At 54.4% G+C, this 23,782-nt stretch overlaps 1 protein-coding gene across 5 annotated transcripts in view; it reads left to right on the top strand.

Annotated features, from left to right (window-relative positions):
- Positions 1 to 23,782, top strand: part of Actn4 (actinin alpha 4) — a 64,818-nt gene that overhangs the window by 19,578 nt on the left and 21,458 nt on the right. For all 5 annotated transcript variants that reach the window (XM_051162785.1, XM_051162784.1, XM_051162787.1 and 2 more), the window contains exons 2-3: positions 22,879 to 22,993; positions 23,111 to 23,230. In XM_051162785.1, the coding sequence (XP_051018742.1) occupies positions 22,879 to 22,993; positions 23,111 to 23,230 (235 nt within the window). The remainder of the gene's footprint in view (positions 1 to 22,878; positions 22,994 to 23,110; positions 23,231 to 23,782) is intronic.

The raw sequence follows: 23,782 nt of genomic DNA, 5'->3' as shown, positions 1-23,782 counted from the left end.
GTGTGGCTTCACGGGTTCCCTCAGCCACTTTGAGATCCAAACTTTTTTTAGTTCCTCTCTTGCTAGAGAGTGGAAGACAGACCATCACCTGGGCAAGGCAGCCTGAGTCCTCAGCCATCTATAGAGCCTGTACAGGGAACGGCCTAGTGGCCTGCCCGACACTGGAGTGGGCACAAATAAATCGCTGCCACTGTCTGGGGCTGTGGTTGCCCTTGGGCTCCTCGGGCCGCTGCTAGCTGCTTCTGTCCTAGTGCAGTTGGAGGACGCTTCTATGGTGACTGCCAGGAAGCTGGTCCCAGTGTGGTGATGGGCGGGAAACAGTTCCAAGGCCGACACTGTCGTGCCTGGAGCCTTAGGGTTTTGTTCTGTTAGGCGGCCACTTGGGAAAGTCTCTTGGGAACTGTGCTTACGAGTTGATTCAGCAAGTAGCTTGAAACGAGAGGCGGGGGAAGGAGGGAGAGGCGCCCAGTCTCCAGTGTGTGGAGGCTTAGGCCTTCTCTAGTCTCTGTGGAAATAGCTGTCCTCTCTGAACACCAGCTGGAAAGTGTTGGCCCTTACAGGGGTTTTTGCTCAGACCTGCTGAGCCAGGATATCTGGTGTTTGGGATATTTTCTTAACCACACCTTTCTCCTCTTTGTGCCCCGTCCTAGCCTCTGAGCACCACTATTTGGACAGGGTGCTTGGAATGCCTCCTGCATCCTTGAGGAAATGCAGCGTTTCCTCTCACTTGAGTTAGAGATCACACAGCCCCTCCATGCTTCCCTGGGCTCCTGGGCCATCTGTGGAAGGCAGGAGCACGCCTGCCATAGAGGTCAAAGGAGACCAGAAACTGAGCCCAGGTGCTCTACCCTCAGTGCCCTTTCAAAGACAGCCCAGGTGTGCGTCCATCTCGGATCTAGTCATTCAGCGGGTAGGCCTGTCCTTTGGGCTGCCCTTGAGGGGAACAGATGTGAACTCTTTTGGGGGATGAGGGACACTGGTCCTAAATTATCATAGGATAGGTGACCCACAGAAAGGTGCAACGGCCTTTGCAGCCCCAGGAAACCCCCACTGATTGCTATGAGATGAGAATGGGTCCTGGGATGTCATATTCCAAGACTGACCGTCCGTCCGTCCATCCGTCTGTCTATTGTTTTTCAAGACAGGGTTCCTCTGTCTAACCCTGGCTGTCTGGAACTTACACTGTAGATCAGGCTGGCCTAAAGCTCAAGAGATCTGCTTGCCTGTTCTGTGCTCGGATCAGTGGTGTGCTCTCCCACCACTGGCTTAATTCAACTCTTAAACAGCCAAGCCCACAGGGGTGTTCTGTAGGCCGCTTGCCACCACCTGCCCCTCTGGCTCCACGCTCCTGGCCCTCTGGCTGCCTCTCCATTTTTCCCTCCTGTAAGTTGTTGCTTCAGAATCCTCTTTGTGGGGGAGAGAATCCGCTTCCCGTGCTCCTCAGTGGCAGCCCTCCATAAAGGGGGAAGCAGCAATGCTCGGCTTGATGATGGTGTGGACTCTGTCCGCTTTTACCTTAGGCAATCACTGCGGACTGGCAGACACGTCTCATACAAATATCCACATTTCTAGGCTCTCTGTCCCTGTGTTTATGTGAACAGAGATGCAATGGGAAGTTTTTTTGTTTGCTCATTCTAGAAGGGCCTAAAATACATACATGTGCACCCAGGCAGCTTTTGCATCACAGCAGCCTGGGGAGCAGTACCAGCCTTCACACAGCCTGCCAGCTCAAAATCTACATGCAGATGACATGGAGAAAGGCTTGTTTAGGATTGGCCATTTAATTTTGAGCCCTGGAAGAAGTTGACAGTCCCTGTTTAGAGACGGTCACTGCCAAGCTCAGTAGAAGGAACACTTAAGCACAGTGCTTCCTCCTGATGAATCCCAGGAAAGCAGGCTGCAGTAGGTATTCAAATGTGTCCACTCCTGATAAAGAAGGACACTGACCCTGAGAAATTATTATTTTTTTCTAAGCTCTTAATTGAATCCTGTGCTAATTCTATTAGCGGCCGTAGTGTCTTCATCAGACTTTACTTGGAGCTGCCTGTGAAAAGCCAGGAAATGTCTCCATAGAGGCAAAGCCCTCAACTTTTGACTTTTTTTGGTCTCTGTTGCCTTTGAGCTGGTCAAGTGTTTCCTGATTGGATTGTTTTCTCAAGCTGGCCTTGAGTTCTTAAATGTTATTTGTGTGCCTAGAAATAGCTGGAGGGGAATGGTTGCCGTGCTTTGCATTGCGCTCCACTTCCCCCGTGTACCCAGAAAAGTGGCCACACAGAGCGGCCTTCATCAGCCGCTGGCTGTCTTATAATCCTACAAAGGGAATGTTTCTAAATCCTCATGGGTTTGCAGCCCAGGGAACATCAGGGCAGGGATCAAAGTGCAGGGGCTTCTTGTCATGGCCTTCGATGGCAGCTGTGTTGGTCACATAGCAGTGCGTGTTCCGTGAGGCTTTAGTGGGCTTTTTGTTTGTTTGTTTTGACAGAGTCTCAATAAATAGCCCCGACTGGCCTGGAAATTGCTATGTAGACCAGGCTGGATTCAAATTTTAGATCCTCCCGCCTAAGTTTCCTGGGTTCCAAGGTTCCAGGTGTACACCCACCACACCCAGTTTTATAAGTGTGCCCTCCCCCCAATGTGCCTCCCCCCCGTGTGCACCCCCGTGTGCCCTCCCCCCAGTGTGCCTCCCCCCAGTGCCTCCCCCCAGTGTGCCCTCCCTCTAGTGTGCCTCCCCCAGTGTCCCTTCCCCCCAATGGGTCTGGAGTGAATGGAGGAAGACTGGCACTGACTCAGCAGAGGGGAGCAGCCATCTTACCAGCCTCATAGTGCCCTTGTGGAGCTGACGGTGAGCACCACACAGCGCGCCCAGATGACGCAGTGCTCAAATGTGCAGTGAGGCTGGGAAGGGGGAAACATTGCCTCCTAGGGAGGCGGGCCAGTGGTGGACAGAGAAACCAGAATCATGCCCTCCTGAGTGGTCTTGGATTTTGGTCCGAACAGGCCCTAAACTGTCAAGCCCACAGGCATTTGGTCAAGGTTTTAGGCACTGAGTCTACAGTGTAGAAAAGACCAGAAGTAGGCTTGCCCCTGCGAGGCTCCCAGGCCAGAGGAACAGCACAGGAACACGTGTCTCCTGGTGCTGGTACAGACCCGCGCACCAGCTCAAGAACAGTTCCCAGTGTTTGTTATGAATTGGTCCCTGGTAAAGCTTGGGATTCAGGCATGTGATGGCGGCATGTCCAGAGGACCGGGTGTGGTGAGGAGAGAGCGGGCCACGTCTGGTTTCATAGCTCACTTCACTGGTCCCTGGGCCTCTCAGGAGAGCGGCATTTGGCTGATGGTTGTGTTGGCAACCTAATTAAGTGGTGGGGAGTGGGCAGCTGAGCCAGACCTTCTGACCTGGGCTGCCTATATATGGCGTGGTCTCAAGGAACAGGTGATGGCAGTGGGAGGTAGTTGTCTTCTGTGTTGCTAGTGGGAGGTGCCCAGGAACATTCCTCTGTAGACAAGCACAAACTAGATAGTTTTGAAATTGAAGGTTTCAAACCAGCCAAAGAATTAATCCTGGTCTGAGAAGCGCATGGTGAGAGCACAGCCAACCTGGATTGGGTGTGGTTTTCTTGACTGTTGCTTTTTAATAAGCCCAGAAATATCTTCCGAGAAGGAGGGTCTGGGTCATTGCTGCATTCTTCAGAGCCGACCTGGGAGCCTCCAGCTGTCCGAAGGGCTCAAGTCCATGTTCCTGTCACAAGCACTTTGTCTAATGCGGCACCTGGCAGAGGTTTCCTGGTGAAAGTTCAGCGGAGCGAGCCTTGCGAGGTGCACCCATTGCACCCTCCCCAGAGGCCTGACCACAGGGGCCATGTGTCCCTGTGAGCCCTGCTCTGTGTGCCTTTACCCGACCACGCTGTCAGGTCCTGAGTACTACGTCACTCTTGAACTTGGTTCCCAGGGATACTTGCTGCAAGCTGGAGAGCACCGGATGTTCCTTCTGCCTGAGGAGAAAGAAGCCTTAGTTTCCTCACTTACAGAATGATGTCCAAGTCAGGATCTGGGGAGGGGATGCTGTCAAGAGAGATTCAGGGTTGTCAGGTTAGAAGCCAGCTGCTATGGAAGGCTGAGCTCCAGTCAGTCCAGCAGCTGGACTGTCAGCATGCCTTCCTCATCCCACCTCAGAGCTCGTGGCGGATGGAGCCAAGTCCGAGGCAAGAGAGGGCAGCATCCTGGATAGCAGTGTCCCTGGAGCCAGCTGAGAGCCCGTGGCTCCCAGAGCCCACAAGCCTCTCTAAGCACATGCTGAGCTGGCACACGTCACGCAGAACACTACACATATGTAGCCTCTTCCTAGGAAGCCTCAAGCCAGTAAGGCCTCTAGACCAGATATCAGGAAGTACACAGGCAGCTCTGCTCTGCCACAGACAGGCCCAGAAAAGCCCAAGCTGTAGCTTCTCATCCCAGGAAGCCCTGAGGGCCCACCAGTTCTCCTGAAGCAGCCTCTTTGTCCCATTGTAAGAGCATAGCCAGGCGCTCAGGTCCTGGCACCAGTTGGAAGGACTGCCTTGGGCCCTGTGAGCTGCTTTCATAGGGCTGAGCATGGTCCTGCTTGGACTCTTCCTAGGTACCCTTGTTCCCGACGATGGGGCCCCGTGGAGCATGTGCTTTGTCCAGTAGTCTTTGGAGTCATGGCCACTTTGTCCCAGACACAGCTGTCTCTGTCATTTTCCCTCCTGCCTGGCACTGTCTCAGGCCTCTGGCGCAGCCTCTTTCCACTCCAGACCCTGCCTTCTCATCCTTCTCCAGACCTCAGCTTTCTCTGTCCTACTTGTAAATTGGTCCTTCCTCTCTTTCCCTCCCTTCCTCCCTCCCCCTCTTCTGTCTTTCTTTCACATTGGTATTCTGCCTACAAGTGTGTCTGTGAGGGTGTCAGATCCCCTGGAACTGGAGTTAAAAGACAGCATAGGCTGCCATGTCATTGCTGGGAATCGAACCCAGGTCCTCTGGACGAGCAGCAACTGCCCTTAACATGGCTTAGCCGTCTCTTCAGGCGCCTTACCTCTGCTTCCCTCCACCCTGTTTTTTGTTTTTCAAGGCAGGGTTTCTCTGTAGCCCTGACGTTGTAGGCCAGGCTGGCCTCAAACTCAGGTCTGTCTCTGCCTCCTGAGTGGTGAGATTAAAGGTGTGTCTCACCACTCCTGGTTTCACTTCTACTTTTCTAAACTTATTATTATTAGTAGTATTATTAGTGTTATTAGTATTAGTAGTATTAGTACTAAGTAGTAAGTAGCAGTCTGTGCATGTGCATGTGATGTGAGAGAGAGTGCAGGCACAGGCAGTGGAGGCCAGAGGCCAGCTTTGAGGATTTAGTACTCTCCTTCCACTGTGGGTTCCAGGGATTGAACTCATGTGTCTCACCCACAGTAAGCCATCTTCTACTGCTTAACGCCATCCTCTGCTCTCCGTCCGCCATAAGACTATTAGCATTTCAAGATTAGAGGCAGTGTTTGGTCCAGTGCTGTGCCCCAGCGTGTGGTTTGACACGGGTGCTGGGTAGATGGATAAGTAGCCACGCAGACTGCCGTCCGTCCGCCTGTCTGTCTGACCTCCTTCCTAGAACAGCCACTCAGGGTTAGGGTGGGGATTGGTCTACCCTGGGCCTGCCTGGCTTACTCCTACAGGCCTGCTGTGACACACCTAACAGCACTGTGTCCAGTGTCATAAGAAGCCCCAGCATGGCAGCCAGCTGTTCTTACAGAGCTCTGCATGAGTGTCTCGCCTGTTGTGAGGCAAGCAGCATACTTTGCCAGCAGGCAGAACAGGAAGCTGTTGTTTTTCATCTAGAAAGGTGGGGCTCTCATCCTGGTTGGGCATAAATATTCACTGGGGGACCAAGCAGTAGGGAGACTTGGATGAGGGTATCTGAGGGTCCTGCCCTCAGACCTTTTTTCGCTGCTGTTATTGTTCCTTTGAATAACTTTTTCTTTGATACAGAAATTGCTGCCTCTAAGTAAAATTTACCGAGTCATAGACAATACAGTGTTTTGTTCCTAGGGACAGCTAAAAAAAAAGTTAAAGTGTAGTCCCACAGTTACCTGGCTGAGCACCTTCTTAAAACCTGGCCTCCAGTGCCCCAGGTTCCGGCCCCACCCAGCCCTGAGATGAGCCGCACAGGAAGGGAGGAGCATGCCAGGCTGGTCTTTGTCATTAATGGGCCACTGGCAGAGAAGCCGGTACCATGGAAAATGTGGAGAGAGAGGGAGGGCCATGTGGTATGGCCGAGCCGAACCTGATAGCTCCTCGCTGTCTCTGGGCCATGGGACCCAGAGCCACACAGCTGCTCCCCTTTCTTTCTCTGCTGTCTGGCTTTGGTTGGGGCTTTGTCTCCCATGTCCCTCTACACCTCCTTCACAGTCAGTGGTGACCCATCCTGGGGAACTGGCTGCTCTGTTCCCCAGCCCTTGCCCCTGGGGCCTTAGCTGTTTGGGAGACAAAACCTGAGACTGTTCTACTTTTAAATGCAACCTTGCTCTGCAGGAGAGGGAAGAAAGGGGTGGCTTGTTCAGTGATCATGGTGGGTGTGCTCCCCTCTGCCTTCGCAAAGGGCACAGCCTTACCCTAGCATCCTTTGCTGGGTAACAGATGCCAGGAAGAGAACACAGGGAGTTCAGTGTGCATTTGGAGTGTGGGCTGGGAAAGTCCAGCTGTACCTGGGGACATTCGACTCTTGTCGCGCTGTGTCAGTGCAGCAGGGCCCTCAAGCTGGACTAGATCTGGGAGAGCTATGTACTTGGATATTGGTTCTGCTGTGCTGTTAGACCATAAACCTTTGCCAGAGGAACCATCTTTTCACTTCCTGAGTGCTTTTTAGTTACCAGTGTCCACTGAGGCTGGCTGCTCCATCACAGAAGTACATGTGTCTTCAGCAGTGTCCCGGCCTTGTTCTCAACTTCTCTGCCCTACAGGAGACTTAAAGACCTTATGCGCACGAACACACATCAACACACGCTGATCGGTGGAAATAATCAGGTATCCATCACAAAGCATCCATGATTATCAGTGTCTTGCCAGGCTCCTCAGCCCCCACCCCTGCCAGGCTGCGCTGCCTACAGCTTATCAAACAGCCCTGGGACCTATTTGGCCTTGTTCTTACAGTGCTGGGGGTGGGGTCCAGGCCTAAACGTCCAAGTTAGACAGTCACTGTGCCATTGAGTCGCACCCCAGCTCCTAGGCTGTCTGCACTTTATACAGATGCCAGTTACTGTTCCTGCTCATCCTCTGTCCCCGAACGCGCCTCACCCCCCTTTCCTTGAGGTCTTGGGGTTCTTCCCTTGGGCTGCGCAGAGCTCATCTGTGATGTGCTTGTCTGTGATGTGCGCCTCCAACTTCTTCTCCTCACAGGTGTTTTCAGACCCGGGTGTCTCCCCTATTGGACATGGAAAGTTCTCTTTCTCCCCTGTGTCCCTAGAGCCTGCAGCATGGCAGGATGTGTTTGGATGAGTGTGCAGTGAAACCACACGTGAACAGATTCCCCTCTGCCAGCCTCAGACACACGCTTCCACGTGCCTCTGCTGGTCTTGTGGCACTTGGGTTTTGGCGCTGTGCAGTTGCTGTTCCTCGGTTCTCCGCGCCACACTTTGCAGTGTCCATAATCGGCGCCTGACTCCTCGCCCTGTAATATGTAACGCTGACTTTTCTGTCTTTCTCTAGCCAGCAGCTCTAACCCTGTGGCAGGGCTTCACAGGGGTCACTTAAGACCATGGGAAACATACATATTTGTATTACAATTCATAACTAGCAGAATTACAGTTATGAAGCAGCAAAGATAACTTTACGGTTGGAGTCACCACAGCATGAGTGGCTGTATTAAAATGTGGCAGCATCAGGAAGGCTGAGGAGTACTGCTTAGACTCTTCTAGAATCCTGGCCTTTTTCCTATTCTAGAATGTTCCTTCCATTGCCCCATATGGTGGGTAATAGAAAGTGCAGATTCTACAGCTGCAGCCACCCTCCGAGTGAGAGCCGCCCTGCATGCCTGGTGTGCAGGTCACGGCGGGGTCTCACTGCTCTGCTTCCTCCTGCAGTGCCCCACCTGGCTTGACCCCACTCTCCCCGATGGTCTTGATTCCTTGCTGAGCATTATCTTTCTGAGACTATCTAATCAGGTCGCCCTGAGTTAGCCTGCTCTGCTCCCAGCTGCACAGAGAACAATCCTTGCTTTCCTCAACTTCTCTCCACTGCGCGCGCGCGCACACACATACACGCTGATCTTTGGAGAGTTATCAAAATGTCTGACTCCTTAGGTGCTGAGCCCTGCCACCGCTCTCTGGGGTCCTTAGCTTCTGTTCCCTTGTGAGTTCCTATCAGTGTTCTGACTGTGGGCGACCTTCGTCCCAGGCCACCACGCATCAGCACAGCTCCTCTTTCAGGTCCTATCAGGTGTCGGCTCACCTCTGTCCTTGTATCACACTGCCCTGCAGTGACCAGCTTACCAGCTTCTCCTTCCATGTCCTGAATCTCAGCTCTGGTAGCAGGGCAGCTGACGACTGCAGGCTTCCCCTGGGCAGCTGCTCGGCGCCCCTGAGGGGTGCTTCTCTTTCTTCCTCTCACTTTGGCTCTTTGAGGAGAGGGTGTTGAGGCTGGAGAGGTGGTCATTGCAAGAGACTATCTCCCCCTGAGAAGAAGGGTCCCCGGCTTAGCAGCTCTGCTGTAGAGCCAGGCTGCCCCTTCCCCACCTCTCCTGTCAGGACCCAACTGTTGTCCCTGGACCCTCAACGGGGTTTGAGACCTTCCATGCATAGGGGAGTGGCCCGGGCCATGGAGGCCTGGGTTGCAGTCTGTGTGGTGCTTGCCACCTGTGTAGCAAAGGAGCAGAGAGGCTGGGGAGGGCGGGTACCACCGTGCTCCTCACCTCCCCAGGGGGATACAGGCTATAGCCTGCGAGCATCTAGAACAGGTTTTGTATAGAAGGCTTAAGGCTCTAAACTAAGATGTCACAACAAAGCAGCCGCTTTTCAAATTGAGTCTCACGTGGGTCTGCCATGTTACAAATTAGACAAGAGCTCCTGAAGGCTGGAGGTGTTCCTCGGGTACAGTGCTTGCCGAGCGTGTGCAGGGCCCTGGGATCAGTCCCCAGCACTGCAGAAACAAACGAAGGAAGACACTTAAGACAAGAAACTACTGAGGTATAGGGCACTGGGACCCTGCACCTCATTGTTGGAACAGTTTTAAGATTCACTATTAGCTGGGTCAAGGAGAAGGTTATATATATATATAATATTTAAATATATTTTACAGTTTTATTTCCTATGTAATGGGTGTTTTACTCACATGTATGTCTGTGCATTGGCATGTGTGCCTGATGCCCGGGGAAGCCAGGAGAGTGCATAGAATCCCCTGGAATTGCCAGGTGGTGGTGGCGCACGCTTTTAATCCGAGCACCCAGGAGGCAGAGGCAGGCTCTGTGTAAGTTTGAGGCCAGCCTGGTCTACAGAGTGAATCTAGGACAGCCAGGGCTACACAGAGAAACCCTGTCTTGAAAAACCAAAAATAAATAATAAACAAACAAAAGTCACTGTTATGGCTTCATTTTGCTGCCGCTATTGCTCCTGGCCCATTGGGGTCACTGGCTGCATGAGGTGGGTGAGTCTTGGAGCCACTCACTGGGTGCACGGGGAGCAAAGCTGTACAGAAGTCTCCTAGTGCCCTTGGCTCTCGTAGGGAGAGTTCTGCAGAAGGAAGCTCTGCTCCGGCTGTCAGCAGAACGGACTCCAGTCTCCCAGGGTCCCATCCTCTTCAGGAAGTCTAGTCCAAGACATTCCGCTTTGCTCCACCCACCCACAGGGGAGGCACTTTCCTCTTACTATACACCTGCGCCTGTTCTTCCCTTAGCACACCTTCAAGGGCTTTCCCTTGAAAGCCTAGGGTAACTAGCATAAACCCGCCTGGTGTGAGCCAGCGCCACGGTGTGAGCCGCCACGGTGTGAGCCAGCGCCACGGTGAGAGCCAGCGCCTAGTGCTCCCTCTCTGCTGCTGTGGGTTTCTCTGTTTTGCTCTTTGAGTGCTTGTGTATACACACACACACACACACACACACACACACACACACACACGAATCGTGCCTATGGCAGATGTTGAGCACCTTTGTAAACTGGAATGAATGGAGTCTGGCTCAGAGTGGTGGTTCCTTCTAGGGACCTGGGGCTGTGGCCTGGGGTAGCTCTGAGGATCCCTGCAAAGCCCAGCTGGCTTCTTTGGTTCTTACAAGTATCTTTTTATTTATTTTGTTTCGTTTTTAAGTGAAACAAAGGCCCAGGGTCTTTGTGTAGCCCAGGCTGGCATGTGTAGTCCTGTAGTCTCGGTTTCTTGGATGCTGGTCTCTTATGAAGGAGCCCTGTGCTTACACTGCCCATTCTGTCCTGTCAGCCTGGAGAACCCTGCCTTCCGGCAGGCACCAGGCTCTCAGCACCCAGAAGAGATGTGCTGTTCTAGTGCACCCTGAGCGGGTTTCCTCAGGCCTTAAGCCAGGTCTCCCCACCAGGTGCCAGACTGAGCCTCTTGGTCTACAGGCCACTCCCCCCTCCCCCTGTCTAAAAGTCACATAAAAGCCGTGAGTCACTGGCCACAGGCTGTCATAAGTTGTTATTTCCTATACTCGCAGAGCAGCTTTATCTGGTGTCGCCCGAGCAACCTGGACTGGATTTGATGCAGGGTCAGTTAACACATTGTGTTGAAATCTGTCGTCGTTGTGCCCATATAAGGCAAACTCCTTGGGTTACTTTCACCTTGGCAGAATCCCAGGAATGTCAAGGTAACCAGGCTACCTCAGGAGCTCTGATTCTCACCTGGTCACCCGGCTTGCCCTCCCTCTGCCGTGATTCACCCTGCACCCTGCACCGTCTGCGCTGGGAATCTGCCTGAGGGCCTGAGACTGCCACTGGGCCAGTGCCCTCCTGGGCGTCAGTGGGGAGCCTAACGGGAGACTGAGGCAGGTGGCTGACATTGTACAGTAGTCTTGGCTAGTTAGTGGTTGGGGGCCTTACCTGTAAAACCACAGCCTGGGCGACAGATCCCCCACACAGGGAGGCTCGAGAACCACGGGCCATTTGTATAATTATGCTTGGGTTAATGCAACACCCCACCCAGTCACAAAACACCTCTCCGTAGCTTTGAGGGTGAGCTTAGGAGGGCACAAAGCCCTCGTGCCCAATGCCTTCCTGTGTTGAAATGGAAAATTGTGCCTGGTGCCATCCTCAGAGCAGAGAGGGCGCCAGCCTGCCATGCTGCGGCCAGCTGTGTTCTTTGCCCCAGCATACCCGAGCCCCCTCCTCCTCGGGCAGCCAACGAATGGTCTGCTCACATGCCAGGACCAGGCTGGGAAGGTGTGTGGGCAGTGCGAGCCAGGGTGAGTCAGAGGCTTCAGCCGCTCCCTGCTGGGCCCTCCCTAGTCCTGTAATTACTCTCTGACTGTAGAATCTGATCTTGGTTTTTCTTTTTTAAAATTCTCCCCAGACGCCATTCTATTGTTGGTGTAGGTTTTACATCCTTGGAGTCTGAAATAGACTGAATATGTGTGCAGAGGTGGGGAGACCCCTAAACCCAGAGTGCTTAACCCACAAATTGTGTACCTTACAGCATCTCCAGACCAGGGACCAGCCCAACCCCAGTCACCCAAGGCTGAGGCAAACTTGGATAATGCCTAGCTCCAACAGTTGCCTCTTGGCAAACTGCACAGGAGGGGTGCGGCTTCTTCCAGGTGGACAGGGCTCCCTCACTTTCACCAGGGCTCTCTGAGGGGAGGCATGCTGGTCAGCAGGACCCTGGGCCCTGCCGCTTGTCCTTGGACGGATGCAGAGGCAGGTGTGGAGCCCTGCATTTTCCTCGGGTTCTAACCTTGTGACCTCAGGCTCAGAGGACAGGAAGGCAGTGACAGCAGCATTTGCAAGACATCTGTGCTCGCCTCCTGTGTCCCCTGAGGGGTTCAAGGCCACAGACCTCTAGACTCTTTTTTTCTCTGCCATGGGCTCTATGGGCCTACGTTCCACCCATGTCCAGGTGGCTCCCTTGGCTCCATGGGCCCACGCTCCATCCAGGTCTAGTCTGATGCCACTTCCGCAAGAGAATGCTGTGAGCTGGAGTCTGAATATCCCCAAAAATGGGGGGGAACCAGCCACTGAAATTTTCCTTGCAGAGGTGAACCCCGTCCAGTTGTTAACAGTCCCCCAGTCTCCCGGAGCTGTGAGCACCAGCAAAAAGCACATTCCCTGCTGGTGTCTGGATGGACAGAGGGAGTGGGTGCTTGCTCTGGTCCCTGCGGCCCTGACTCCCTGGCCAGTGGCACTTAGGACCTACGGGGACTTTCTACATCACAGCCCATCAGCGCCTGTCTGATTTCATCCCGTCTTGTCTGGATGAGCAAAGCCTGAATTCTAACACTGGGTCTCTGGTACCATAGTGTCCAGGTCAGAATCAGCTGCCTCAGCTATCTTTTTGAAGGATCAGAGTTTAACCAGATATTTAGTCCCCAACCCTCACCAGGAAACCTGAGCTCAGCTGAAAGCATGGAAGACAAATGGGCTTTTTGTCCTTGGAGCTAGCTCCCTCTCCTCCAGGTGAGAAGGGCCCTGCCTGAGGGCCTTCCCAGCAGAATGCCAGGGGGAGTAGGCAGGGTCCTACTTTTAAAACCTTAGGGAATGGAAGTTTCGTTTTCAGCCTAGCTCTCAAGGTAGGCCTCACCCATTTCCTTCCCTCTGGGGGAAAAAAATCATGGTGGCCAGGGCTAAATCTGCCTCCTCATTCTGTCCTCCGTCCCCCTCCTGACTCTAAATCAGGCTAGTTTCTTCCTAGACAGGTGGACTTTGCCTTGGGAGGCTGACACATCTCCTTAGGGAGGACCCAGCTCTGTGGCTTGTAACCTGAATAGCCTTGGGTTGCTTGACTAGTTCCCTCTGTGTGACCTGGCAGGGACAGTTTGAGCACCTTCCAACCCCAGGCTGCCTGTCCCTGCTCCACCTCTTGGATCTCCTGGTCTCACGAGCCCAGTAGCAAGTCCTCTTTGCTGAGGCTCAAATCCCTGTGTCTAGAAGAGCAGGCTAGAGTGGCTTGTCTCAGCCCTGACTTCCTGTGTCACCTGATGAGTGTTGTCAAGTGTCATTGTCTGGGATCCACCGCTAGGGACTCTGACTCATTTGGCCTTAGGTAAAATTCTGGGAATCTTTTCTATTAAATGTCTTTAGTGTGTGTGCACATGCCATGGCACGCCTGGGAAGCCAGAGAGCAACCCCGAGCCAGTTCCCTCCTGCATCACATGGGTCATTAGGCTTGGCGGCAAATTGTCTTTACCTACCTACTGAGCCAGCACTAGGGAGGAAGAGGCAAGCGGAACTCTGAGTTCAAGGCCAGCCTGGTTTACAGAGCAAGGTCTAGAACATCCAGGGTAACACGGAGAATCCCTGTCTCAAAAAACCAAGGGAAGGAAAGGGGGCCGGGAGAAAGCAGAGCTCCCCAGGTTCCATACATCTATGGTTAATTGGTTTTTAGATGCAAGACAAATAGGGAAGAGAACAGTGTCCGGCTGTCCCCCATAGGGGCTCTCTGTGTAGCCCTGCCTGTTCTGGAACTCACTCTGTAGACCAGGCTAGCCTCAAACTGAAGAGATCTACTGCCCCTGCCCCTGGAGTGCTGTGACTAAAGGTGTGGGACACCACCACCCTATTAAAGAATCATCTTCCAACAAATAGTGCCTGAACAGTTGAACACCACGTGCAGAGTGGTGCTGCATCCCTCATCACACCCCAGAGGCTGCTCTCTGTGCCTCAGAGCTCTGCAGTTAGGTGGCGGTGGTTAGATACGGCAGGGAGTCCTCAGCCCAAAGACATTACGAAAACGACATGGCGTTTCTGTTAAGTGTCATGCAAGTGTCACGCAGACACGATGTAATAACCTGCACCTTAGCAATAAAAATGAAAATTTAAAATCAGTGTGCCTTTAAAAGCTAAACAAGTGTCCAGGACACCCTTGTCCAGGTGTTTGACATCAGCAGTGAGAGCAGGAGGTGCGGGGAGAATAGTTTCAGGTCAGGTGCCTGCCAGCACGCCCCGGGCCCTGGGTTTGACCCCAGCACCGCCACAGCAAAACAGAAGCCCACAGCGAGATGCCAGGAATAAAAGGGCCAGGCAGGAGCGCCGTCTGGCGAGGAGCTGGTGGGACTGGAATTCTTGGTAGGAGTGTGAGATGCCAAAGTCTCTTTGGGAAGCCGTCAGCCCAGAACCCCCACTTGTTAGATCTCAAGGATGACTTGACAGCCACTGTCCATAGCCACGTGGCGGAAGGCTTTTGGAAAGGGAGTGTTAGCAGATGCATACATGACTCAACGTGACCGAATCCTGATGACATCCTAGGAAGAACCTAGCTCGGAAAGGCTGCACGCGGTCTTTTGTATGCAATGTCCAAAAGAGGCAACTCCACAGAGATAGGAAGTGGGCTGCTGCTGCCTCAGGGCAGTGACGGCTACAGTTTTCAGTGACGCAGATGTCCCGGAAATAGATAGATGGTAGAGACACTTGCATGCTGAATATGACCATGAGATTATAAAAGATTTATTATTTATTTATTATGTATACAGTGTTGTGCCTGCATGTATGCCTGCAGGCCAGAAGAGGGCACCAGATCTCATTATAGATGGTTGTGAACTCAGGACCTTTGGAAGATCAGTCAGTGCTCTTAACCTCTGAGCCATCTCTCCAACCCTACCATGGGATTTTTTTAAAGCTAAATTTTTATTATTTTCAACTATATACCGTGTGTGGGTGTATGCGCCTGAGTGCAGCTGCTGGCCAAGTGCAGAAGTGAGGCATCCCTCTGGAGCTGGGACTTGAGGTGCTCATGAGCTCTCCGGCTGGGTGCTGGGTGCTGAGATCCAGCCCTCCACAAGAGCAGCACATCTGTCTGTCTCTGTCTGTCTCTGTCTCTGCCTCTCTCTCTCTGTTTTTCAAGACAGGGTTTCTCTGTGTAGCCCTGGCTGTCCTGGACTCACTCTGTAGACCAGGCTGGCCTCGAACTCACAGCGATCCACCTGCCTCTGCCTCCTGAGTACTGGGATTAAAGGTGTGCATTACCACACCTGGACTGACTTGAATTTTTAAAGATTAATCTTAAATTATGTGAATTACATCCCATAGAAGCAACACTGACTCTGCAAACCATGTATTTTAAGAAGCGTGCATAAGGCCAGGTATGGTAGCACATACCTTGAAAGGCCAGCACTCAAGACGGAGAGGCAGCCGAATCTCTCTGCATTTCAGGCTTGTCTGTCTGGTCTACATAGTGAGGCCCTATCTAAAAAGAAAAAGGGCTGAGGAGAAAGAAGAGTCCAAATACGCCGTGGTCTAGAAAATTCCTTCAGTCATAGTCTGGGTTGATGAGAAAGGGAGACGTGCTGGCAGGTGCTTCTCGCACATCGCCACGTGGAAAACTACCGGGTTTGAAGGATCTTTCTGAATGTTTCTCTCTAGCCCAGACCTGACCCTCCTGCTCCAGTGCCCCGTGGGTGTCCTCGAGCCGCCCCCCCCCCCCCCCCCCCCCCGTGGAGCTCAGCCTGGGCCCTTGGAAACAGGAAGCACACAACCCTGACCCTCTTTTGTCTTTATTGATTTACATTTCCCCTTTGTTTATTTTGTCTGTTTGTTTCATATAGTCCAGGCGGTGTAGCCAGGGGTGACCTTGAGCCCCGCACACACCCCACCCCGCCTCTGCCTCCCGAGTGCCAGTGTCCTCTGTTTGTTTGATAGCACAGCCAACAACTTGGCAAACCCCAGAAGGGCCTGGCTTCACCTGTGGCGCTGGCACTGAGGATTGGCATGCTCCAAAGCGCTGCGTGGTAGCAATGAACAGCGCCTCTACTGATTGACCCCTAACTCTACCAGGCATGGGACGGTGCTGGGTTTTCTTGGTTTTTGAGACATGGTCTTACTCTGTAGCTCAGGCTGCTTCTCCTCCATTGGAGTGACAGACAGCATTGTCTTCCCTGGCTTGCTTACAGAATATATATATTTCAATATTATTTTTGTGACTTCCTGTAATTTTATCCCCTCCATAATGATTCTGCTCAGTATAGGACAGGAAGAGAGACGTGAAGTCCAGCCTGATACGGGGGTGTGTCCGGCCTGGCATGGTGGTGCGAGCCTGTGGTCCCAGCACTTGGAAGGCTGAGGCCAGGAGCGTTGTATGTTTGAGGCCAGCCTGGGCTTTGTGAGGCCCTGTAACAAACAAATGAGCTAGCAAACAAATAAAAGCAAAATGGCTGACTGTGAAACGCCCCAACCCTGACCTTCCTCACAAGGCACCATTCTCCCAAAAGGGTCCCCAGACACAGACGCATCAGTTCTTGTATGTGGTGTGCAAACTGCTTGTGAACAGGTAGTGCAAGTTCCAATAATAGTGCTGTCGATAAAACACAGTAAAGCGATAGCTTGGTAGAGGTTGTCCTCAGGGGAGGCCTCCTGTGATGGTGGCATGGGAAGGCGGTGCTGAGTGACACTCAGTCCTCTGACAAACCAGAAGAAAGGCTTGGGCCAGCATTTCTCATGAGGAAGGACTGCACTCCAAAGTCCGTAGGGGCGTGCGTGCTCTCTGACACGATCGAAAGAGACTGGCCCTGGCTGGACCGCCGGCTGGGGGCCGAGGGCTGGTTCCTGGACAGACACGCAGGACCTTTGGAATGCTCACAACTGCAGTCGGCAGTGTTTATGCCTCCTCCAGAGGGGAAGGCAGTCAGCCTTTCCATGTCGGCCGAGAAAATGCCGAATAAGGCAGCTTCAGAGCAGGACATGAGAAGCACGCCATATTTCACTGCGATTGCTTTCAAGTTAAGCTGTGTTGTCATGAGGCGGCCAGGCCACAACCTGCTCTTGCCCTGGTCCCTGCTGCAGGGGCTGTCCTGTGCTGCCGCGACCTCCCCTTCCAGGAGTGACCATGATCATGCTGTGATGGCTTTACCTGCTTGCTTTCTAACTGTGGCCCCTGGGTTCCGTCCCCTCTGGGATGCGGTGCAAGTAATGGAGCCACACATGGCTCACAGGTGCAAGCTTACCCAGTTCGGAGGCCCCGTGGACCAGCCAAAGCAATCACCTCTTTGCCTGGGCAGCTGGTAACCTAGATTCCAGACGGCTGAGCCCTGAAAGCACCTTTATAGTGGGTGATGAGGCCCAGGGCCCAGGAGCAGTCTCTGCTTTCAGGAACTGAAAGGCTGTCTTGCTGGGCCCAGCATGACCTGAGGCCTGGCAGTAGCCTGACAGATGAGCCAGCGATAAGAAAGGTGGCTGTTTACCCCAGAAATAAATAACTGCGCCTCTCCATGCCCAAGCCCTGGACCTCCCTTCTGAGGAACCATGGGCTCTGTCAGAGGCCTCAGCAGACCAGGTGGGAGCTCAGGAGGTGGGGCGGCACCCCAGTGGAGCTGCAGACCCAACACGCCCAACACGGTATTTCAGAGATGAGGTTTGAAACCCTAGGACCCTAGGCTGCTCTGCCTGGCCTCCGTGCTCCCTGGGGAAGGTTGCTGTGGGCAACTGCAGCTCACCCCGGGCTGAGGGAAAGTATAGCCCGGTCTTCTGGGTCAGGAAGTAGCAGAGCGGGCTGTCGAGTGGGTGGCAGTGCACACAGTGGAAGGAGGGGGTGGGATCCACATGTGTGGTGTGTCGGGGCCGCCCAGACGCCTTTGTCCCTTCACAGCAGGGCCAGCACGTGCGCCTCAGCCTTGGGACACATCACAGCTTGTCTCTTTAAGTCCAGACAGCTGCCACAAGGGTTTCTGTCCTGTGCTGAGTTTTGTACTAGCAAGGCAGAGAGAAAATGGAAGGGCCACTTCAGCCGGCCGCTGCGTCCTGTCACAGGCCGTTCTTATGTTTGCTGTCCCAGCCTGCTGTGGCCACACTGGGCTACTAGCTTAGGGAGTGCTTGCTTCTTGCACAGGGACTACTGAGAGAGATGAGAGTTCACCTCTCTGGGTTGGGGGAGGCGTCATCATCAATGAAAGGCTCATTAAAGTCCACTGCTGCCACATTCCGGGCCGCTTAAGTCACCTCCCGAACAATATCCATCATTCATTCACCCAGCCACACCACATCCTGGTGGCTGGGAGGGGTCCCTGTGACACAGGAAGGACTTTATGACCAGTGATGCGAAGCTGCCTTCCCCTCCCCCAGCCCTCAAGCATGACAGCGCAGAAAACCCTAGCTAGGGTCCCCAGGAGGCACCCCGCTCACCACTGGCCTTGCACCTGAAGCCCTGCCGCGCGCAAGGCCTCCTAAAGCTTGTTGCAGGCAGGGCAGGCGAGCTTCCACGGGCCTTCTCAAAGGCATGCAGCCCACATCCTTCCTCCCAAGTTAGGCCAAAGGCCAGGGATGGCTCCCTTCATGGGGCGGCTTCCTCTGTGGGGAGTTGTGACAAGCCGAGGGCAGCAGGGGCAGCACCTTCCTGATGAAGTCTCATAGTGGCTCTGGTTCCTCTGTGGTGAGACCCAGACATGAGTCACAGGAGTCCCTGACATGGCTTCCTGCCCTCCTGTTCCTTGTGCACAGGAGCAGCAGTCCATGTGGTCCTTGAAAGACCCGGGAAACTGCCCCACCAGTGCCGTTCCTTCGTCTCATTCCTGTCTGCCACAGGGCCTTTGCACAGGTCTGTGCTGCTGCCGCTACGTGTTCACACCTCGCCCTGTGCACCTGCTGTGCTTAGAGGGCCTGAGGCCTCAGCACCTGCACACATCCGGGTCGGCGGGCAGCTGCCTCGGCTGCATGCTCTCTGTTTCTTCTTCTGTCAGATGGGAGCAGTGACAGCGCCTGCTTCACTAAGCAGTGCGAGCACGGAGATGCTAGCATGTGACAGGTGTGCGGGGTGGCCAGGGCAGTGAGCTACCTGTAACTGACCTGCCATGGTGGCTGTTGCTGCTCGTAAGGCACGCTTGATGTGAGGTATGGCTGCTTTGGCCGTGTATTGGTCCCGCTCAGGGTGAGGGTCTGACAGCTCAGCTTCTATCAGGTGGTGTTTGGTTGGTTGGTTTGTTGGCTTGTTTGTTTTGAGACAGGGTCTCCACCTAACTCTGGCTGTGTTGTGTAGATTACAAAGATGGATCCACCTGCCTCTGGAGTGCTGGGTTTAAAGCCTCCATGGCCATCTTTTCTGTGGGGGTTTGGTTTCTGCTAGGCCTTCCACGGGCCTGGCCTGGAGACATTTAGCAGATGGCTGACTCCAGGCAACTGGATCGTTGCAAGCAGGCCTGGGAATTGTGCGTGGTGGAGGAAGTTAGGGTAGGCACATGGATCGAGGCCTCCAGCTATAGAAACCACCTCTGTCACCACCCCACAGTGCTAGTCTGAACTGAGGAGAGAGAGGAGGAATCTGAGCAGAGTGTTATTTTTGTAACCAAATATAAAAAGCAATGAATTTTTAATGTCTTTTTTCCAACCCTAGAGCCCCCTTGCTAGTCTTGCTGCATGGAGCAGTGGTGACTGCAGTTGCTTGCTCCCCGTATGTCCCTGCCCTCAGCTCAGGACAGGAGAGCCGCACATTAGCAGACAGCCCTTGTTCCCTGGAGTACTTCAGGCCGGAGAGGAACAGCTCATCTCTGTCCTCTTGCTGGGTGTCCTCCTGGCACCTGCTCTGTGTTCTGCAGTCAGACCAGCAGATGCGCATGGTGCAGCTGCTACTCATCACAACAGCCTTTGGCATGTGCCCGGCATGGAGAGCCTCCTGTGCCAGGCCCAGTGCAGGGTGACTGGCTCACATCACTCCGGGCTAACCCTCATCTTAAGAGAGATCACAGCCACCGCTCAACTCTCTCATTCTCCCAAGGTTATGGCAGTTTGCCTCAGCGGCAGAGGCCAGACTCCCTCATTTATTTACTAGCCAGGGGGGATGAGGAGAGATGGAAGGTGCGTTTCAAGGGCAAGTAGTGCAGCAGCGCCTGTGAGGACAGGTGGCCTACCTATGACCAGGAGGTCGATTCATCATCCCCATGTGTAGGAACGGCACGTCTGCACAGACAGTCTCATCTCATCTCCCTTCTAAGCTGCAGGAGTGGGCCAAGGATCTGTAGAGAGAAGGCTGGCTCGGAAAGAAGCCATCAGTGAGCAGGATTCGACTGGCACTGCCTGTCTGCCAGGCCCCTGGTGCTTCGTCCATAGGGCAAGGGCAGGAGATAGGCTCTGCTCACTCCATCCCACAGCCAGGGGTGAGCTCAGTGGTAAAGTCATGGTTGGAAACAACAGATACCAAAGCCGCTGGCACCGTGACCCTCGCCTATGCCCCTCCCGCAGTGTGCTGGAGCAACCCATGCAGGCCCAGGGGCACCCTTCTGAGCAGCACCTCACTACCAGAAAGCTCACCCACCGTTCAGAAACTGCCCTCCTTCCTGCATGCTCGGGTAGGGCGTGACTTGGTTACTTTGTGGTCCAGCAACATCTTTCACACACGTCAAAAGCAGAGACCCGGCCAGCTCAGCCCTGGCTGCTGCTGCACTCTGGGCCATGTTCCTCTGACCGTCTGTCTTGAAATTAGCAGCGTTCCGGACAAGACCCAAGGCCTTTGGTGTAGCAGGCAGGCTGTCCACCACTGAACCATGCCTAGGCCATCCTCTTGAGTGCTGTACCTGCCCACCGTGTTTTGGACAGTAAGAAGGATGTGGGATATACACGTTTACACGTGTAGTGTACACGTGGCAGGAGCGTGGGGTGTGTGCCTGCTGGAATCCGTGGGACGACGTAAAGGCCAGGCATGGTAGTTCATGTGTGTCATCCTAGCACTTGGGAGGTGGAGGCAGGACGACCAAAACAGTTCAAAGCCAACGCTGGAGAGATGGCCAGTGGTCAGGAGTGCCGACTGCCCCCAGAGGGCCTGCGTTCAAATCCCAGAGCCCACAGGACTGTTCCGTTTTGTATAATTCTAGTTCCAGAGGGTTCGAATGCCCTCCTCTAGCTTTCAAGATAAAAAGAGTTCAAAGCCAGCCCCAGCCACACAGTGAGCAAGAAGTTAGCCCCGCCCATCTGCCCACTCCCCTTCCTCCCAAAACAAAACAAAATAAAACAAACCAGGAAAAACTATAGGCACGTGGATGGGGAATGCTGCGCGATGCGGGCCACGGTGGTCCAGGGCGGACAGAGCGGCCGCTTGTGGGAGGCACAGACCAGATGCCTCAAGCCAGGAAAGGAGGAGAGGTCGAGCACGGCTGTGCCCTCCACAGCCTCCGTGCGCGGTGTTTCAGCCTAATCCTTTGCTCCAGCGGCATCTTCGTTGCCACAGCACAGAAGAGAGAATGGTGTGAGGGGAGGCTGGGAAGCCGTCTCCCAGGGTCATAGCGCAGTCAGAGCATGGGGAAGGAGCAGGGGAAAGTGGGCTGCAGGGGGAGGAGATGGGCCAACTGCTCGAGATAGCCTGCCCGAGTCCCTTGGAGGACCACGCAGCTGTGGGCAACACCTGTCAGAGGCCAAGAGGTGCTGTGAGGCCCACATAAAGCTGTCCGAGTGGCACCCTGTCAGAACCAGACTGGGAGAGCGGGTGGAGCAGTCCTTAGGAGGAGCCGCACTGTGGGCTGGATTTAGGGTTTGGTTATTACTATTTTTTAATTTTTATATTATTCTTGTTGTTATTATTTTGAGGCCGATTCTTGCTATGTAGCCCAGGCTGGCCTCAAACTATGGTCTTCCTGCCCCAGCCTCCTGAGTGGTGGAATTAAAAGCATGTATGTACCACCACACCCCCACTGGCTGCGTTTTGAGTGATGGGTAAGTGGTGGTTCCATCGCAAAGCTACAGAGTAAGCAGAGGCCTGGTTAGTTGAGAAGCAACAGTTTATAACCAGGAGGGGCCTTTGTGTTTCAGGCAAGGAACTCTGCATGGCAGCAGGGGTGGGGTGGGGGTCTGGCCACTCCACGTGCCCCCATTTGCCGAGTCCTCGCTGTAGGCTGGTGTATTATTAGGCAGTGTCTCGGTCTGGGAGGCGCCCAGTGCCGAGGCTCCATGGAAGAAGCCTGTGGCACGCTGTGTGGCCTGTGCTTACCCCTCGGGCACGGAATGTGCTTCTGCATGTCTCTGGCGGGGTGCTTATTTCTGTTCTGGGGGCTCCAAGGAAAGCAGAGGCTTGGGTTTTCCCAGACCCCGCTGTGGGAGGGAGAGGGCCAGCTTCCCCAGAAGACGCCCAGGCTTGTTGGCGTTAACTGATCTGAGGCGCTTCTGTGGCACAGATAACACGCCCCAGCTTGCAGGCGCTCAGTGGCCCTGCGCTTGGGTGTTCTGTCACCATTTTCAGTGTGGTGGGGTCTGGGACTGCAGCTTCTTGCTTTGCAGGCCTCTATTCCAGAGATTTCGCCTTCTGCCTGGTCTTCAGAAGCTTCTCAGATATGGCTGCCTTCCACTCACCTTTCAGCCACCCCTAAGGAGCATCCAGTTTCCAAGACTTGGACGCATGGGCCATGGGGGTGGCGGGGAGGCAGCACACTACAGCACAGATTGGGGCTCAGGGTCCTGACCTCACGGTGGGCGCCTGGGCGGCTGGGCGACCTCAGCTCCAAGAAAAGCCGGTGCGCCTTGGCTTGTAGGATGCTTTGCTCTCCAAGTGCCTCTCCTGTCCTGGGCCCTCTCAGCAGGGCGCTAGGTTAAGAAGGCCTACTCCCTCTGTGCCCGCGGATGCCTGCCCGCATCACTGCTGAGATCAGGAAAAGACTTTGTAGCCACATTCACGTGCGCTCAGCACTTGGGCGGTGGAGGCAGAGAGACCCGCGTTCGGGGCTAGCCTGGGCTGCGTGAGACCCTGTCTTCAGGCTTCAGGGTCTGTCCTGGTTGGTAGGAAGCCCCGGTGCTGGCTCACTCTCCGCCCTTCCGTCTTCCCCTTCCCTAGACCTTCACGGCCTGGTGCAACTCCCACCTGCGGAAGGCGGGCACTCAGATCGAGAACATCGACGAGGACTTCCGGGACGGGCTGAAGCTCATGCTGCTGCTGGAGGTCATCTCAGGTGAGGCCCGGCCCGCGCGGCACAGCCCCCCCTCCTTCGGCCTGTGTGTGGCAGGGCTGCCGCGGCTTGGGCGGCTGCACAGACCCCCCCCCCCCCCCCCCCCGCCTGTCTTCCCAGGGGAGCGGCTGCCGAAGCCGGAGCGCGGCAAGATGCGTGTGCACAAGATCAACAACGTGAACAAGGCCCTGGGCTTCATCGCCAGCAAGGGCGTCAGGCTGGTCTCCATCGGGGCGGAAGGTGAGCCACTGCCCTCGACAGCACGGGGGGTCCACAGCCCCTGCAGCCTTAAACAAAAGCTGGCGTGCACCAGGCGTGAGGAAAGCCCTGAGAATTGGCCCTGGACACAGGACCTGGTCTATGTCTGCCAGGAACACCGCTGCCTGGTCCATATGGGGAGAAGGGAACACAACGAGAAAAGGGAGCTAATAGCCTGAACAGAGCATCGGAACAGGGCGCGCAAGGTCAAAGGTCAGCCCTAGGCTTTGCTCCAGCTGCACAGGCAGAACAAGGCTCTGGACACCCAGGATCCCTCTGTCCTGAATGGATTCCCAGATCTGTGCCACCAAGCCCAGCGAGCCCCTCCTTGGAACACAGGCTCCTTAGGGCCCTGGGGTTGAGTTTCCAGGCGCCTTTGGATGAGGCGTGAGGCCCACAGAGCCCAGAAGCTGCCAGCAGCCGGGGCTCCCAGCTCTGCGCATTACTCAACATCCATGTTGTCCCAGCTTTGAGAAAAACAAAGAAAACTAATTGCCGTTAATGACAGGGCTGAGAATTTGGCAGGATGATGGG

This window comes from Acomys russatus, chromosome 19 (genome assembly GCF_903995435.1).
Source record: "Acomys russatus chromosome 19, mAcoRus1.1, whole genome shotgun sequence".
Taxonomy (NCBI): domain Eukaryota; kingdom Metazoa; phylum Chordata; class Mammalia; order Rodentia; family Muridae; genus Acomys; species Acomys russatus.
This window is presented reverse-complemented; position numbering and strand designations above follow the sequence as displayed.